The sequence below is a fragment of the Aricia agestis genome, chromosome 7, assembly GCF_905147365.1.
Source record: "Aricia agestis chromosome 7, ilAriAges1.1, whole genome shotgun sequence".
In the NCBI taxonomy this organism is placed as follows: Eukaryota; Metazoa; Arthropoda; class Insecta; order Lepidoptera; family Lycaenidae; genus Aricia; species Aricia agestis.
The window spans coordinates 1,823,516-1,840,161 of NC_056412.1; the positions used below are offsets into that span (position 1 = coordinate 1,823,516).

The 16,646-nt window shown below is 37.5% G+C and overlaps 3 protein-coding genes across 5 annotated transcripts; 1 reads left to right on the forward strand and 2 right to left on the reverse strand.

The window, feature by feature from the left end:
* Positions 1–5,318: 5,318 nt before the first annotated feature.
* On the reverse strand, positions 5,319–9,609 carry LOC121728776 (tudor domain-containing protein 3). Of its 2 annotated transcripts, none has more exons than XM_042117048.1 (7): positions 9,499–9,609; positions 9,336–9,420; positions 8,867–9,257; positions 8,446–8,627; positions 5,887–7,113; positions 5,659–5,773; positions 5,319–5,425 (listed from the first exon to the last, which is right to left on the reverse strand). In XM_042117048.1, the coding sequence occupies exons 1-7, from the start codon at positions 9,531–9,533 to the stop codon at positions 5,385–5,387; spliced, it is 2,076 nt and encodes a 691-aa protein (XP_041972982.1). In that variant the 5' UTR covers positions 9,534–9,609; the 3' UTR covers positions 5,319–5,384. The 2 variants fall into 2 exon arrangements, with proteins under 2 accessions (XP_041972982.1, XP_041972981.1); XM_042117047.1 differs by having other exon boundaries at positions 8,870–9,257; positions 9,499–9,605.
* A 390-nt stretch (positions 9,610–9,999) lies between these two features.
* On the forward strand, positions 10,000–10,926 carry LOC121728780 (copper transport protein ATX1). 2 transcript variants are annotated; one of them, XM_042117054.1, is made up of 3 exons: positions 10,000–10,063; positions 10,229–10,308; positions 10,715–10,926. In XM_042117054.1, exons 2-3 carry the CDS (start codon positions 10,300–10,302, stop codon positions 10,922–10,924), a joined length of 219 nt encoding a protein of 72 aa, XP_041972988.1. In that variant the 5' UTR covers positions 10,000–10,063; positions 10,229–10,299; the 3' UTR covers positions 10,925–10,926. The 2 variants fall into 2 exon arrangements, with proteins under 2 accessions (XP_041972988.1, XP_041972987.1); XM_042117053.1 differs by having other exon boundaries at positions 10,013–10,148.
* Positions 10,927–11,072: 146 nt separating this feature from the next.
* LOC121728781 (POC1 centriolar protein homolog A-like) lies at positions 11,073–14,855 on the reverse strand. Its single transcript, XM_042117055.1, has 6 exons — positions 14,557–14,855; positions 14,243–14,461; positions 13,806–14,131; positions 13,547–13,631; positions 13,186–13,305; positions 11,073–11,823 (listed from the first exon to the last, which is right to left on the reverse strand). The coding sequence occupies exons 1-6, from the start codon at positions 14,689–14,691 to the stop codon at positions 11,197–11,199; spliced, it is 1,512 nt and encodes a 503-aa protein (XP_041972989.1). The 5' UTR covers positions 14,692–14,855; the 3' UTR covers positions 11,073–11,196.
* Between the last annotated feature and the right edge of the window lie 1,791 nt (positions 14,856–16,646).

A 16,646-nucleotide genomic window follows, 5' to 3' on the forward strand; every position in this document is an offset into this window, starting at 1 on the left:
TTGTTCAGTCAAAGGGCTAGCTGTTTGATTGAACAGCTATTTAAACCAGTCGGCTGCGACATATACGTATATTGTATATTCACAAATGTCACGAACTAGAATCTTTACTAATATTATAATTCTGCAGAGTTTGTTTGTTTGTTTGAACGCGCTAATCTCAGGAACTACTGGTCCGATTTGAAAAATTCTTTTACTGTTGGATAGCCCATTGATTGAGGAAGGCTATAGGCTACATTTTATCACGCTAAGACTAATAGGAGCGAAGAAATAGGGGAAAATGTGGAAAAAACGGGGGAAATTGTATGAAAGGGCTTATTTGAACGCGCTAATCTCAGGAACTACTGGTCCGATTTGAAAAATTATTTCAGTGTTAGATAGCCCATTTATCGAGAAAGGCTATAAGCTATATTTTATCTCACTAAGACTAATAGGAGCTAAGAAATAGAGGACAATGTGGAAAAAACGTGGGAAATTATATGAAAGGGCTTATTTGAACGCGCTAATCTCAGGAACTACTGCTCCGATTTGAAAAATTCTTTCAGTGTTAGATAGCCCATTTATCGAAAAAGGCTATAGGCTATATTTTATCACGCTAAGACTGAGGAGCGAAGAAATAGATGAAAATGTGGAAAAAACCGGGGGAAATTATTTGACAGGGCTTATCTCACGAACTACTGGAGCAATTTTTCTGTTATTTGGCAAACATGAAAAATATACCACGTGAAGGAACAAAGGCTATTTTATGCGGAAAACGGTTGCGTGAAATTCCTAAATTACACAAGCAAAGCCGTGCGGAACATCTATATATAATAAAATCGTAGGAAAGTCAATTCTGTACATTGAATATTTTTGTACAATAAATAATACTTGGGATGTGATCTACTATGCTAACGCGGACGAAGTCGCGGGCAACAGCTAGTGAAATATAAAACCCATCCAACGACTACAAGTTGCTAACGGCCTTTCATGAACCAGATAAATCCTGATTGTCCAGCACTGAGCAGGTTGATGATGATGAATTATAGCTAAGAACACTCTCGATCATGTCAGCTTTCAAACAAAAAAAAACTAGATCAAAATCGGTCCATCCGTTTGGATGCTACGATGCCACGGACAGATACACACACAGACAGACAGACAGACACGTCAAACTTATAACACCCCTCTTTTTTGTCGGGAGTTAAAAACAATGAACGAAGAATAGGTTAGGAATAAAATATAGAACTTAAATGGCATAAGAAAAGGATTTAAACCCCAAAAAACCCAGAAAATAGGACGTAGTGAAGAATAAAAAATTCAATTCGTAATAATTAATTTTATTAGCTTTCTGTTAATAAATGATTTAAACAGAACATTAGTACAAATGTATCGAAAGCGAAGTTCTAGAAACATTCGACAGGCGCGGTCAGCGGACGTACCCATAAACATATTAAGTCTATAGACGTACCTATACTTCGTTATATGGAAAACGGCAAATAACAAAAACATTGACAGACTGTGGAGTCCCTTCGTTTATACAACAAATTAGCAGCTGAATACAAAACTCTACTCACGACACGTATTTCCCAAACACCATTACAAATGTACCGATGGTACATTATAGAAATAAAAACAGATTCCTAGGCAGTTGACGGACCTAAGCCATTTGGTCGGCGTATGTCAATTCAATGCACTTAATATCAGGCGCGGTCCGAAGGGGACCCCCAAAATCTAAGGTACAATTGAAAAATCTCAAAATCTTGCTAAATAATAAAAGAATATTTTTTGATTTCCCATAACCACCACTTCGTCCGACCTTGAGCGCTTATTCCACTTGTCCTATTTAGAAGTCCTAGCTGGGATCCTACATAGGAGACTAATTAGTTCGCTTCTTATTCCACTTGTCCTAATTTAGTGACTAAATCAGTTGTCATTTTGGTCAGACGTCTTCTTAATGGCTCCAGTTCTATCAAAGCAACAAAAAATTGGTCTTCTCATAGGCTTAGCTGTTAGCTCAATGAAAATAAAAATAAATAAAAGGCGAAAAAGATGGTGGAAAGAATTTTTGCTCCACGTAAAATTAATTATGAACTTTCTGAACTACTTGAAACCAGCAGACTTAAGAAATTACCTACGAATGGATTCCAGATCTTATAACATAATATAAATTGACTTTATTACAGATTTAGCAGTTCCCACTACAGATAAAAGGTTGAAACCATCTGGCAACACTGATTTAGTCATTCAGGAGCCACATTTTTTTCCGATTTAGGATTCTAGCTAGGATCGTAGCTTTCTAAATGTTATTCCACTTGACTAAATATTGTAGGATCCTAGCTAGGACTTCCTAAATAGGACAAGTGGAATAAGCGCTTTAGACTGCTGTGAAGCTGTGAACCCAGAACCGTCCGAGGGCGCAGATAAAAAAAATAGTGAAGTGTCTACTGAGCGGCCCGCCCCCAAAATTTTAGTCTGCGGCCGCGCCTGTGATCTGTCGGATTGGTATGATTTAACGTAACCAAATTACTTAGGTCCGCCATCTGCCTAGGAATCAACTTCTCTGATAGTACCTACAATATCTGCAAAGTTACGGTCGACTTACAAATGTTTTCCTATCTAAGCCTCCTTAAATTACAAGATGACCAAAACGACTGTAAATCAGTCCAATATGTAGCCCATGATGTGAATATTATGCTGATAAATCAACGCTGTAGATATAAACGACGACGCTGACCGTATACATTGACTTTGGTTCAACAAAACAAACTGTACGCGTTCGACATGACAGTGTGACGCGTAAATACTTATAAGTGATGTGAATCTACGGGCCCTCTGTATTGCAGACCCGGAAAATCGGGCAGTTTCTGTTCTCTAATCTCTTCAGTTTTAATTGTGTATTTAAAAGACTATAAAAGCGAGTCTTTCTGTGAGCACAGAACGTTTATACTTCAATTTGAAGTTAAATTTGGGTGGCAATTTTGTGCGGCAGAGAAAAATCATTTTTGTCTTTCTAAATTAACGTGACAAAACAATTAAAAGATACTCGACAAAGCCTGAAATATAATAGTATATTATGTATTACTAGCTGACCCGGCAAACGTTGTTTTGCCATATTATAAATAATTTTTAATAATGTGAACACTCCCACTGCACATACAGTATAATATTATACACGGATAGAGATAAATAATATATTACACACTTTGCGCTAACATACAATACACTTACTCAAGCTATACAGTGCTTGTCTCACATTGACTATAGTATTAGAGCGACTGTCCTCTCGTCTGGTTCAAAACATCTACAATATGTCACATGCTTAGTATGTGTTCAAGCCGCGCGCAACTTTAAGGTCGCTCGGCGAAAATGGAGGCGTATGTGTACAATACCTACAAATAAAGTACCATCGAGGAAATTGATTCCTAGCCCCTAGGCAGTTGACAGACCAACATCATGTCATATGAATGTAAATTGTGATCTGTCGGCTGGGTTTGACGTAACGCGACCCAACTACGTAGGTCCCCCATCTGCCTAGTCATCAACTTCTCTGATTGTACAATAGCTACAAATAACTTGTCACAGTCAGATCGTGATGTACCAATAGCATGTCTCGTGCGTCCGTCCCGCTCACACTTTCCCGCGCCACAGAGATATAAAAAATCGAACATTATGCCTTCGTTTTTGGCGGAAAATCTTAAAGTAATGCGCGGCTTTTTAGTCGGAGCCTGTTCACCAATCTTATAAAATTGCATTTAGCTTATTAGTTACATACAGTATTTTAACAGTAAGTTCTGAAACTTTCCTATCAATCACACACTCCTATTATGATTGTGAAACAGGCCCTCGAAGTTCGAACTTAAAATAATTTTTGGGCTATGTAAATAATTGATAAATAATAATTTAAAAAACCGATACATATAATATGATAAAAATGTGTACTTAAGTGAAATATAATATTTCAGTTACAAAAATAACAACAAATGTAGCCTTTAGGCCTATTTGTCTAAACAAATTGTTAAGGTAACAAAAACAGTGTTTTGTAAAGAACATCTTATTACTTAAATTAAACGAGTGACTGTAATCTTTAACTACATTACGATATTACTATTACATTAATTATTTTGCTATTCAATTCGAGCTTAGCTTTATTAAAAGCATCATTTTATTATTTGATACGATGGAAATATAGAAACAGATCCAAAGAAGATTTTGCAGAGAGACGCTCTAGGCGTATTTTGGTACAGTTTTCAGAGTAGTACAAAATCTGGGTCATTTGTATACTTAAATAAATTTGCGAACTATACTTACATAACAGTATCTCGTTCAGGTTTAGATGATCGAATGCCATTGAGCAATATTATATAACATATACATTATACATGAATTAATGTTTTATGAGCTTAAAAAAAGTATAAAAAAATGAAGACTGACAACGAAGAACACACAATATTAAATTCTTTTTTCATAATATATGAGTGTTACGTACGAGGTTACAGCAGGGGGCTAGCTCATAGGTCATTTGGGGGTGAACAAAATGAGAACACTCGTAAAAAGTTAAGTTTATAACAACTTCCAAGTTTTCAACCGAGAACAAAAGAATAGATAAATAAAACGATTTATAAATTAATATAAAAACTTTAAACGTCTAAAAATTAAACCTTTCAATTAGTACCTATACTACTATGTTAATAAACCTAATTACTCCTACTAGAGTACTTAGACTTGGAACAGAGCTAGCGGATAGGCAGAACAGGGAGTTAACTTACACTTAGGCATTAGGGCCACTTGAAACTATTGTAAATGACAAGATGGCGGGCGACAGGGACGCCGGGCGCGCGGGGGCGCATGAGGCCATGTTGTGTCAGCTGCGCCATGTCGCGAATGACGTTCGCCATGCACATGTCACACGAGGTCCGGGTGACGCCAGGGGGCGCCGCAATCGGCACCATGCCACACGGCGGCGCTGCAGTGGCTGCCATGCCACACGGTGGCGCTGCAGTGACTGCCATGCCACACGGCGGCGCTGCAGTGGCTGCCATGCCACACGGCGGCGCTGCAGTGGCTGCCATGCCACACGGCGGCGCTGCAGTGGCTGCCATGCCACACGGCGGCGCTGCAGTGGCTGCCATGCCACACGGCGGCGCTGCAGTGGCTGCCATGCCACACGGCGGCGCTGCAGTGGCTGTCATGCCACACGGCGGCGCTGCAGTGGCTGCCATGCCACACGGCGGCGCTGCAGTGGCTGCCATACCATACGGCAGCGCCGCATTGTGCGCCACATCGCACGCCAGAGCCGCACAGGATAGCATGTCACACGCGGGAGGCGTGCATGGGGGGGGCGCGGGCGCGGACAGCGGTGGTCAGCTGGCGGGCGAGGGCGGTGCCGCTCGCTCCGCCCCGCGGCCCTACACCCGCCGCCCCGCCACGCCGCCGCGTATCGACGCACCTGCACGCAAATAAATTATCAGAATATGAGTTGGCATATTTGAAGATAAACTAAAAGCATTAATTCTTATGCTTCTACCAATTAAAAAATCTTTATGTGTGTAGATGTTAGAGACAATCAAATTGTATACCGTATTTTGTCTGCTACGCGATTTTCTTATGTATCAAATAAAAACGAAACTCCCACAATCAAATCACATTCTCAATCGTAATGACTTTTTTTTTCAAATTTACCTTGGTTAGGGTAGGGCAAGCAATTTGACTTGAGAACCTCCTCATGATTTCCGTATGCACAAAATTTGACTACTACTGTATTGGCTGATATACCGGTAATTTCTGCTTCATAGAACTGAAAAATAAAATATGTTGTGTATTATGTATTTGTGATGTTAATATTTATAAACACTGCTCCTTTTGATACTACAAATGTAATGTTGGAAAGATATTTAAAAGCATAATTACATTATTATCCTCCCAGTAAAGAGCAAGACACCTGTCACCGACTTTCCAGTTTATATCCGTGACACCGAGCATAGCACGAGCCTGCTCATTTACAGCCGCATTCTGAAAGCCGAGCAGAGAACCCGATAGAAACGGTATGCCCGTACGCATTGCATTATACTCCTGAGGCTGAGGCCTGCTTCCGTAGTTATATTGACGACCATTATACCCGGCTTGGCCTCCACCCATGTAATTCATGTTTGGATACATGGTGTTCTGTTGAGGCTCCATGTATCCATTAGGTTGCTGTTGAGGTCTACGCTGATACTGCTCCTGATATTTCGCCATATCGTTGTTCCGCCTAAAAGACTGAGCATCCTGAGCCTGATTCGCATATGTCGGTTTTGCATATGTCTGATCAGGGGGATTCTGATAGCCGAGACGTCCGGGTGATATATCATTCGCAGGCCCAGGTGGACTTGAAAGTAAGTTCAAATTAGCCGTTGCGTCTATTAAGCTATCCATGGGGTTGACATGATTTCTATAATTTTGTTGATGCATTTTACTGTCATTCATGCTATCTTTCCTCATATTTATATCCGGGTACTGGCTAAGTGGCGGGTTGTGATAGGAATTATTATATCCCATGTTTATATTCATGCTATTGGCTTGCTGCTGCTGTTTATTTTTTTCTTCCAATTTACGTTGAAACCGAGGGGGTTTTTCATTTTGATTTGGATATTTTCGGTCTTCTCGATGGGAGCCATGATAGTTATCATTGGAATAGTTTCCCCTGTCGCCTCTATTCCGCGGGCCGTCATACCTCGAGCCATGGGAGCGTGAATTGCCTCTGGTGTTATTTCTGTCTCTATTACCATAGGACCTTTCGCCTCTATCTTCGGAATTGGAATTATATTCCCTTCTCACATTTTTATCCCTTTCTGGAACATTAGGCAACTTGTCTTCCAAGAAGTCAAAAAGGGAGACTTTTCCAGAAGGCTTTACGGGAATACCGTCATCATCATTGGCATCTTTGTTACGGCCTTTACGTTTTGGCTGATCAGGTTCCTTTTGTTTCTCCTTATTCCTGTTTTCTGAGTTGTCCCTCTTTTGTAATATTCTTAATGCCCGGTCAACATTGTTTTTAGTGTATTTCAAAGCATTCTCCGCCTGTTCTTCTGTGAATCCAGCATCAACAATTTTTTGCACATTTGCATCTAGCAGTGGTTTAGTGCCACCTCCAAACACCTGAAATTGTAAAAAGATAAAGATAAAATTAAATCTGTGCATTTTATTTATTATTTTGGAACAAGGCATAAATTGTAAAACTATATTAACCCTTACTGACGTACGTATGTGGTACGTCACCCACGCGGTTTTTCATTCAAAACTCAACATTTCGCGGGAATTTCTGCGTGTCCTTTTTGGTAGTTTCCTAGTTACCAGTGACACATCGAAGGCAGGGGAAAGCGGATGCAGTGCACATCTGCAAGCCACCTGCTCTCTTCGATGACCTGACATATGAGGTACATAGCGTCAGTGTTAGTGTGACTCTTTTCAAATAATTACTTTTTGTTTGTCCGTAGATAAAAGTTTATTGTATGCTGTCTTATTCATCTTGGGAACTCTCTACGTCTAAAAAAGGCCAGTTGAACAGAATATTTCCAAAAACGATGAGCAAATTGAATTGATACCGTAGCTACACATGAGCTCTCTAGCCTTATTGATTGGCCAAGGATAAGGGTGATGAAGTTGGTCAAAAAAGCAAAAAGTCATTAATTTTATGAAGTGGGAGAGCCATGCTTCGGCACGAATGGGCCGGCTCGACCGGAGAAATGCCACGTTCTCACAGAAAACCGGCGTGAAACAGCGCTTGCACTGTGTATCGCCGAGTGAGTGAGTTTACCAGAGGCCCAATTATCCTATTCCCTTCCCTACCCTCCCCTATACCCTTCCCTATTACCCTATTCCCTCTTAAAAGACCGGGAACGCACCTACAGCTCTTCTGATGCTGCGAGTGTCCATGGGCGACGGAAGTTGCTTTCCATCAGGTGACCCGTTTGCTCGTTTACCACCTTATTTCATTAAAAAAAAATTTACACAATGAAAATTTGCCATTATATATTTAAAAAAAAACATCGCAAAACCCGAAACGGATGTCGTTAAAAAAGGCCTTATAATACGATTTGTGGTGATAGTGATTTTTTTCTAATTAATATAATTATTGATAATTAATAGAAAAAAAAAGAAGTCCATATGTTTAGTTTGTTAATTTTATATAAAAAGTCTATCCTACTTTGTAAGTCATTAAGGTTTTTGATACATAAAAATTTATATATAATAAATATTATTTTATGTCATTTGAAAGTATCCAAATAAATAGACTGCAATAATTGACACAAGAATTAAACTTTATCAACAGATCAGGAGGCATTCAAAATTACATACGTATTCCATATGTATGTTAGTGGTAACGAAACTAAATTGCATGTCAGCGGTTAAGGGTTAAACTACCTATTGATGTATGACATCTCATATTAACTACAGTGTGCACTAGTGTGCATACACTAAGATACTTACTTTCTTTACTCCAGACAATCTTTGAGCCTCAGCGATGGCTCCTTTTCGTTGAGCTTCAAACTCGGCATTATCTTGCTTTGAGGCCTCTTGCAAACTTTTAAACTGTTTATCAACAGGCAAGGCTTCTAGAGGCTGGCCAAAAGGAATCCACGGTGGAGGCCCACCGTCTACCTCTCCACCACCTAAACAATTATTGTACTTATTATAGCAAAAATATTTCAAAGTTATGATAGGATACCAGATTTCTTATAAGATTTACACAAAAATCTGACCAAAACCATACCATACTAAAATGAACAGTAAAATCTATACAAGCAACAACATTATATTTATTAAGTTAAAAAATGAAAAAATTAGAAAGTGACTGTAAATTTAACAACCCTAGTTTTTTTCATATGTAATTAAGAAAAATAGGTATTACCACGAGTATGTTTGGCGAGACTTCTATTTAACTCCCACTTTTCTATCATATGAGCTACTTTTCCCCCCAAAACAGATATTACACTCGGAGTCAACCATATGATCCCATGGCACACTTCTAGATCTTCGTTTTTTAGCAGTAATTTAGTTCCTGGTGGTGTATTGATACTAAGAGATGGTATGGGACTCGTTTCCAGCCCCGTACAAGTGGATTTGCCGTCGTGAAGCGTCAGTTTCAGCATGCGGGGTGCTGATGTTGACTCCTCGTTAGCTTTGGGTGCTGATACATTTCTCACTTTCTGTATTTGAACGACTATAGGGTTCTCCAATTTGGTTGGATCCTTGGTGAAATCTTCAGGAAAAGCTTGCTCCCCCACATCCCTCAGATCGAACTAAAAACGGAAAACGGAAACATTACACAAAATTTTATGTCATTTTTGGATACCTAGCAAAACAAATTCTTTACTTACGTCCAAAGCTTTCTTTATAAGATCATTAACATCTTGTATCTGGCCATTTTCGCTAATAATATCGATACCTTCATCACTCAAGTGCCTGCAAGGAACATGAAATTTTATATGACCACCCAACAAAAATTAAACACGATGAAACTTTACCGTTAATGTTTCTTACCAGCCAAACTCTCTAAGATTATCCTTGAGCGACATAATTTCATTTGAAGTATAATGCTTGCATGAATTTCTAATAAATTTTATAAATAAAACCTTCCGGACACACCGTGCCTGTTTCTGAAACGTCAATTTTTTTTTTATACAACAGTGAACAGCTTGAGCAATGAGCATGGGACTAGGCCTAGGTTGACAATTGAAGAATGAAGCTGGTTTTTTACCTTTTTGTAGTTATTTTGTGTAGGTAAAAATCCGAGTTTTATTCGTTTTTGTTGTGGGAACATAATGTTTCGATTTTGAGATGTACAAAATAAAATTTTATTAGAAAATAGAAATAATATTCGAATGAGTGTGTTCAAATTTGGTTCCGATATTCAATGCGACTTGTAATTGATTTAAAAAGATTTGATTCGCTATTGAGACGTCAAATCTGATCAAACCCAATCAAACCGTACTATGCAATGAGATTAATTATGTACTATGTGTTTACTGATTAGCATTTAGGAACACATTCGACAAGTCAACAAGACCCAATACTCCAATAGGTCAATAGCCTACCTATTTTATAGGTACGTTTCCAATTTGAGATTTCACTAATCCAACGTGATAAGACCACAGAACAATATACTCTAGCGAGGATAAGACTCGTAACTCGTAAGTTTCCTAATTTATGTTACGCTTCGTCTAAACCTAGATAATGATCATTTTCTATAGATTCACATATTATATTTCAGTCAATCACACAAGCTCAAATCTACCTCCTATTGTTACTACATTCTGAAATTAGTTACTACGATTCGAGATAATGTCATCAGTAAGTATTGAACTCAATAATGAACTTTCCAAGTCATTATTTATTGACTACATCGTTCTGTTTCTAAAAACATTAAGTACTTACCTATGTACCTATAGGTACCCAGAATCTGATGGTAAAAAGTGAGAAAATAAATTAAGAAAAGCAATAACGGGGTAATTGGAATAAAAATTTTGATCCTTTTTTTCCATAGAGCGGCTTATTCTGTGTGTGAAACATGCAAATCATACAAATATAAAAATTTATCCAATGATCAAGAATATCTTTTGAAAATCTGCCATCAAAATTTGCCATCAGATTCTGTTAGACCTATAGTAAGTTTACTTATATTTCAATGATATCATGTTATACATATTTTGCAAAACAATAATTTAATTTTTTTAATCTTTCATTTATCTTTTTTCAGACACACATATTCAAAGTTGAAATGACATGCGAAGGATGTTCAGGTGCAGTTGAAAGAGTTTTAAATAGGCTCAAAGGACAGGGTGTTGAAAATGTTGCTATAAGTTTGCCAGATCAGAAGGTTACAGTGACAGGAACTTTGAGTGCAGACCAGTTACTAGAAGTAATTAAAAAAACAGGCAAGAAAACATTATATGAAGGTGTCCAGTAAAAGAGAGCATTTTTAGCTATATTATCTATTGAATTTGTATGCTATAATAATATTTTCCTAAATCGTAAATCAATAACAGATAAGTTTTTATGAAAGAAGGATGATTCAGATGAAAACTTGACTGCTTTTAATAAGTCAACATCATGCATAAATTGTACAGTATTTTAATCAATGTTACCATCTATAACATTATTGAAGATGTTACACTTTTATAAATAAAATATTCAATCAATCTTCTGCTTTTAAAATAATCACAACATCCTTTATACAAGTTAGTTTTTATCAATGGCTTGTTCAATAGTGTTTAGTCTCAAGTCAACTAAATCTACAGCTTCGTGAAGGGCATTCAAATGATCAACAATAGCGCTAACCGTTGGTAAAACATCTGCACACTCACATTCCATATTATTCTTCAAACTGTTTTTTTTCTTTTTAATGTCAGGTTCATTTATTTGATTTTGAGCGAGTATTTTGAAACCACTGTTCAATGGAAAACATCTTTTTCTTCCCACCCATTGAATTGTGCCGCTCGTATAGCATACATCACTATCACCGAGTTTGATCATCCCAAATAGTTCTTTCTCATCATTGTCAATAGTTTTGTGCATTAGGGATGGAGAGGTAAGCTGCATCGGGCTCGGTGGCACACGTGGAATGTGACTCATATCACCCACATCATTTGTAGAAATATCGTCGATAATGTGAGGGTCCCTCTCTAGAGTTTTGGTAGTATTGATCGGTGTTGATGATCTTATAAAATTGTTTTGATTTCTAGTACTATTATTTTGTAATTCTACATTGGACAATCCCACACTTGGACTGAGTGGCTCGTTGACATAATCAAATGTAACTGTAGGATATTTTGAGCTGTGATAACATTGATACCAAGCCTTCACACCCTGGTTGAATTAATTAAATTAGTTGTCATAAAAATCTGTTTGCATAGCTTTTATAACTGAGTCTGTGAATAGACATTTCTCACGAAATTGTACTTTTTCTAAAGCTATGATATATTTTTCTGTTATACTTTTGCTTGCCTGGATAATAAATATATCTGATTAGATAGTTTAATAAATATTTATAATTAAAATATGTTCTACATGATTCTATGCTACTGCTACTCTTATCTTTTTTTTCTTATGAGCTGGCTTTTTACTTTTGCTCTCTCTGGTTTCATAGTTTTTCCTGATGTTTTAGATTCTTGACCATTCTCATTCATATTTTCTTTGAATTCTTCAGCTAAATTAGTAAAATTAGTTTTCCATAAAAAAACCTGCAACAGACATATTATCAGTTGACTTATATTTCGTACTATTTTAAAATGTCAAAAAGAAAATATTATTCCCGATGTTTTATCGACGGGGAGGCGCTACGCAGCGCAGTAGTCGATACCCTTAGGGGTACCGACTACTGCGCTGCGTTGGTCACGGCCCACGGGTCACGACTCACGGCACGAAACCGCGACCGACAAAAATTCAAATAAAATGTTACTTAATGAACTAGGCTAATAAGGTAGTACCCACAATTTAATATGGGAAGATGCGATATTTTTATGTTTGTGTTTATTTTAAAGAATTCCGTGTAGAATAGACCAAAAAAAATAAAACACTGGAATTTACTGCAAAAAATGCGTTTTAAAATTGTCAATTTAAATTTTAGCGCCAAAACGGACCTATAGTCTGTATGACGCCACTACTGTCCTGCCCCGCGTTCCATTTAGCATTACAAACGATCAAAGCGCTCAAAATTATAGGAGGCATTATTGAGCGTTTTCATCGTTTTTAACGCTAAATGGAACGCGGGGATAGCAGGTGTGACGTCACTGAACGCTGATTGATGTTTTGAAATCCGTCCCCTTTCAAGTTACTTTTAATTCGTAATTTTTGTAAAAAAACAATATTTTATAAAATAATTAAAATATTAACCCTGCAGTGGCCCTTCTTTTATATTTTTTTAACATTTTAATAGCAAAATTTTCATAAATATTATATTTGCATGTTCCCTAGCTATCCAAGTTTACGAGCATGACAAGATATTATATTATACATCTGAAATGACGTCAGCGGTTTCGGCCTGACCGTGCGTGCTATCTTGCTTGGTAAGAAGATGGGATATCTTCCGACCAAGCAAGATTTGCGGCGTCACCACGCATTAACACACATCTTTTTGTGTACTATTTTTTTTTAATGGCGCGCAACATAGCTTTGCAATGTTATCTGACCCTACATTTTATTAAGCAATTAGGTTATAAAAATACAAACCAGTTTATCATCACCAGCAGATGCAAACCCACTACCACTTGGGGAAAAGCTGACACTGTTAATTGACCCTTCATGGCCAATCAGTGTGAATATGGGATGACCTTCCAGCAAATCTAGTATCTGAAAATATTAAAGGCCTGCTCACAATATTCTAATAAGGACTTATATGTGGTAGCTCATAAAGGATTATTGCCATTGCTTATATATACTCTTTACTAAACTATGGTTTTTAATAAACTCCATCATATTTTTAACAAAAATTTATTCAGCAAATGAATATGTGAACAAGAATAAATTGAGTTATGCAGATTTATTATAACTAATTCAAATGCATAATTTTTAAAATGTAAACATTACATACCCTCATTTTACCATCTTTACTAGCAGTTAGAATATAACTTCCACTGGGGTGGAATGTTAGTTGCGTAACAGCATCATCATGAATACTGGAACATATTAAATCATTTTATAATTTACCTTTGAATAAATAAAACATATTTTACAACATTAAAAAGTTAATACCTAAATTCATAAGAAATAATACTTATTTCACTGGTATTTTTCTAGTGATTTCAAAAGTTTTTCTTATTATATTATAATTTTTCAAATGTAAAAAGTACCTGTAATATTGGACTAGATTGTGTGTCCTGACATCATACAACTTAACATTCCCATGTGAAGTACCAACTGCGACATAGCAGCTGGAAGGATGCCAAGACAAATAGTGGCCATATCCTTTTTGATCCTTGAAGGTATGTATGCAGTCCCCAGTCTCCGGGTTCCATATCCTTGTAGTTTTGTCATCGGAACATGAAGCTATTAGTGTCCCATCTGGAGACATATTTGCCCTTCGCACCCAATTAGTGTGACCCACATATGAAGCTATGAACTTATGTTTGTTGCTAGACCATAATTTTATTATTTTGTCATCTGAGGCAGTAAGAATCTGAAATGGTAAACAAAGTCAGCTAATGTGGGGCTGTATTTCAGTATGACAAATAAGCTTTATACTCTTGTGGTGTTGCACATGTAAAATGGTAAAGCTAATAATAATTACCTTAGTCCCATCAGGACTGAACTGGACGGATCTGACTGTTTGTGAATGAGCTTTAAATACGCCGGTACTTCCTGTGACAGTTGGTACCCACAGTCTTATAGTTTTGTCACGAGACGCTGAAGCCATGTACTTTCCTGATGGCGAGAACGTCACGTCCGTTACTGCTTCACTGTGACCCTGAAACCTATAGCTTCGCATATTGCCTCGCAAGTCCCATAACTGAAAAATAAAGTAACACAATGTACCAGACTCACAAGGTAGTTTTCAATAAGTTAAATACAGTACCTATGTATATGTTATGATTTAAATATTACCAAGACACTGTTGTCTAACGAGCTGCTAGCTAATTGCAGTTCATTTGGATTATAGAAAAGTGCTGTAATGCTGTTGCGATGACCTTTCAATTGTTTTTCTAGTGATGGTTCTAAAGAAGTATTTTTAAGCTCCATTGGAACGTCACGCAGAAGCTATATTAGCTTCAATTATACCCAAAAACTTAAATCGTCCGATATTTCCTCAGTATCTACAATAAAAACTTGGTAAAAATTAAAAACCTTAAAAAATAAAATTTGAAAGTGCAAATTCCAATGTTGATATTCAACGGATTTAAAATTTGACATTTGTTCTGTTTTGATTTTTGCTTCTATTATGGCAACTTGACACAAATAATGCGTACAGTTCGACAAGGCTTTATATTTGAACGTGGCGAGAAAAGGAACTAAACGCTTCTATCATAGAAAAACATCATTTTTGACATGTGTTTGACAGTTTTCCTTTACCAGCAGTGCTCCCGTCAATGTCACCAACGTTCAAATAAAGAGGCCGGCACGGCAGTCCTGACTCCTGCCCATCGGGCACAGGGCCCATTCACGGCAGGACTCCTGCCGTGAATGGGCCCTTTAAAGCCTTGTCGAACTTAGTTATAGAAAAAACCGGCCAAGTGCGAGTCGGACTCGCGCACCGAGGGTTCCGTACAAACCTGCAAGGTTTACAAAGTTCGTTCATTACGACAATCGAGTCATAACTATGGTATTTTTATTGCAAAATGAAATTCATAACATTACAATGGGGAAAGATGGAGGAGCATAAATTTAAGACAAAGATCTCTTTATCGTTTAAGTAATAAAAAGTAATTAGTTTATATTTATTAAAAAATATATATTTTGTAATGTAACTAAAAATTTAAGGTTTTCGGAATTTTTCCTTTATGTGTGCTATAAAACGTTGCTTCATGCCAAATTTCAAGATTCTAGGTCGACTGGAAGTACCCTTTAGGTTTTGATTCCCTTGCGAGTACTTGCGAGTTTCAAAATATGCAGCTTAAATTGCTGTTTCTTTTGATTGCGTTGACATAGAAGTTTTATTTTGTTACAGCTTAAAGGTATTATAGACCTGAGTATTTGGTATGAATTTCAATTTAATACCACTACGCGTTTATGAGGAAATGGGTAGTAAGTTTAAAATTATTAAAAAAAAAAATATTATGTGATGTAACTAAAAATTTATGGTTTTCGTAATTTTTCCTTTATCTATGCTATAAGACGTTGATTCGTACCAAATTTCAAGATTCTGAGTTCACGGGAAGCACCCTGTAGGTTTTGATTCCCTTGCAAGTGTCGAAAATTTGCGGCATAAACGGCTGTATCTTTTGATTGCGTTGGCTTAGAAGTTTGATTTTTTCACAGCTTCAAGGGACAGTAGACCTGAGTAATTGATATAAATTTCAGCTTCATACCTCCACGCGTTCCTGAGAAAAAGGGTCTTGACAGACGGACAGACGGACAACAAAGTGATCCTATAAGGGTTCCGTTTTTTCCTTTTGAGGTACGGAACCCTAAAAACGTCATTTTTGACATGTGTTTGACAGTTCCTCTACCAGCAGCGCTCCCGCCAATGTCACCCACGTTTCCAAGTACCATATTCATTGCACCCACGTACAATATGTTCAAATAAAGCCTTGTCAAACTGATTACAGTTGGACACTGGGTGACCTTGACGGGAGCGCTGCTGGTAAAGGAGAACTATATACATATTATACGTGGGAGAGCCATGCTTCTGCACGAATGGGCCAGCTCGACTGGAGAAATGCCACGTTCTCACAGAAAACCGGGGTGAAACAGCGCTTACGCTGTGTTTCGCCGAGTGAGTGAGTTTACCGGAGGCCCAATCCCCTAACCTATTCCCTTCCCTACCCTCCCCTATTACCTCTTAAAAGGCCGGCAACGCACCTGCAGCTTTTCTGATGCTGCAAGTGTCCATGGATGACGGAAGTTGCTTTCCATCAGGTGACCCGTTTGCTCGTTTGCCCCCTTATTTCATAAAAAAAACTGTCAAACATATGTCAAAAATAGAAGCGTTTAGTTCCTTTTCTCGCCACGTTCAAATAAATCCTTGTCGAACTGTA

Coding starts and splice junctions, on each gene's coding strand:
- LOC121728776 (XM_042117048.1), bottom strand. CDS start 9,533: ATGTCGCTCAAGGATAATCTTAGAGAGTTTGGCTG. Junction 7,114..8,445: donor GATTGTCTGGAGTAAAGAAA/GTAAGTATCTTA, acceptor TTACAATTTCAG/GTGTTTGGAGGTGGCACTAA. Junction 5,774..5,886: donor TTTACTGGGAGGATAATAAT/GTAATTATGCTT, acceptor TTTATTTTTCAG/TTCTATGAAGCAGAAATTAC.
- LOC121728781 (XM_042117055.1), bottom strand. CDS start 14,691: ATGGAGCTTAAAAATACTTCTTTAGAACCATCACTAGAAAAACAATTG. Junction 13,632..13,805: donor AATCTAGTCCAATATTACAG/GTACTTTTTACA, acceptor AATATGTTCCAG/TATTCATGATGATGCTGTTA. Junction 11,824..13,185: donor CTGCTGGTGATGATAAACTG/GTTTGTATTTTT, acceptor TAATTCAACCAG/GGTGTGAAGGCTTGGTATCA.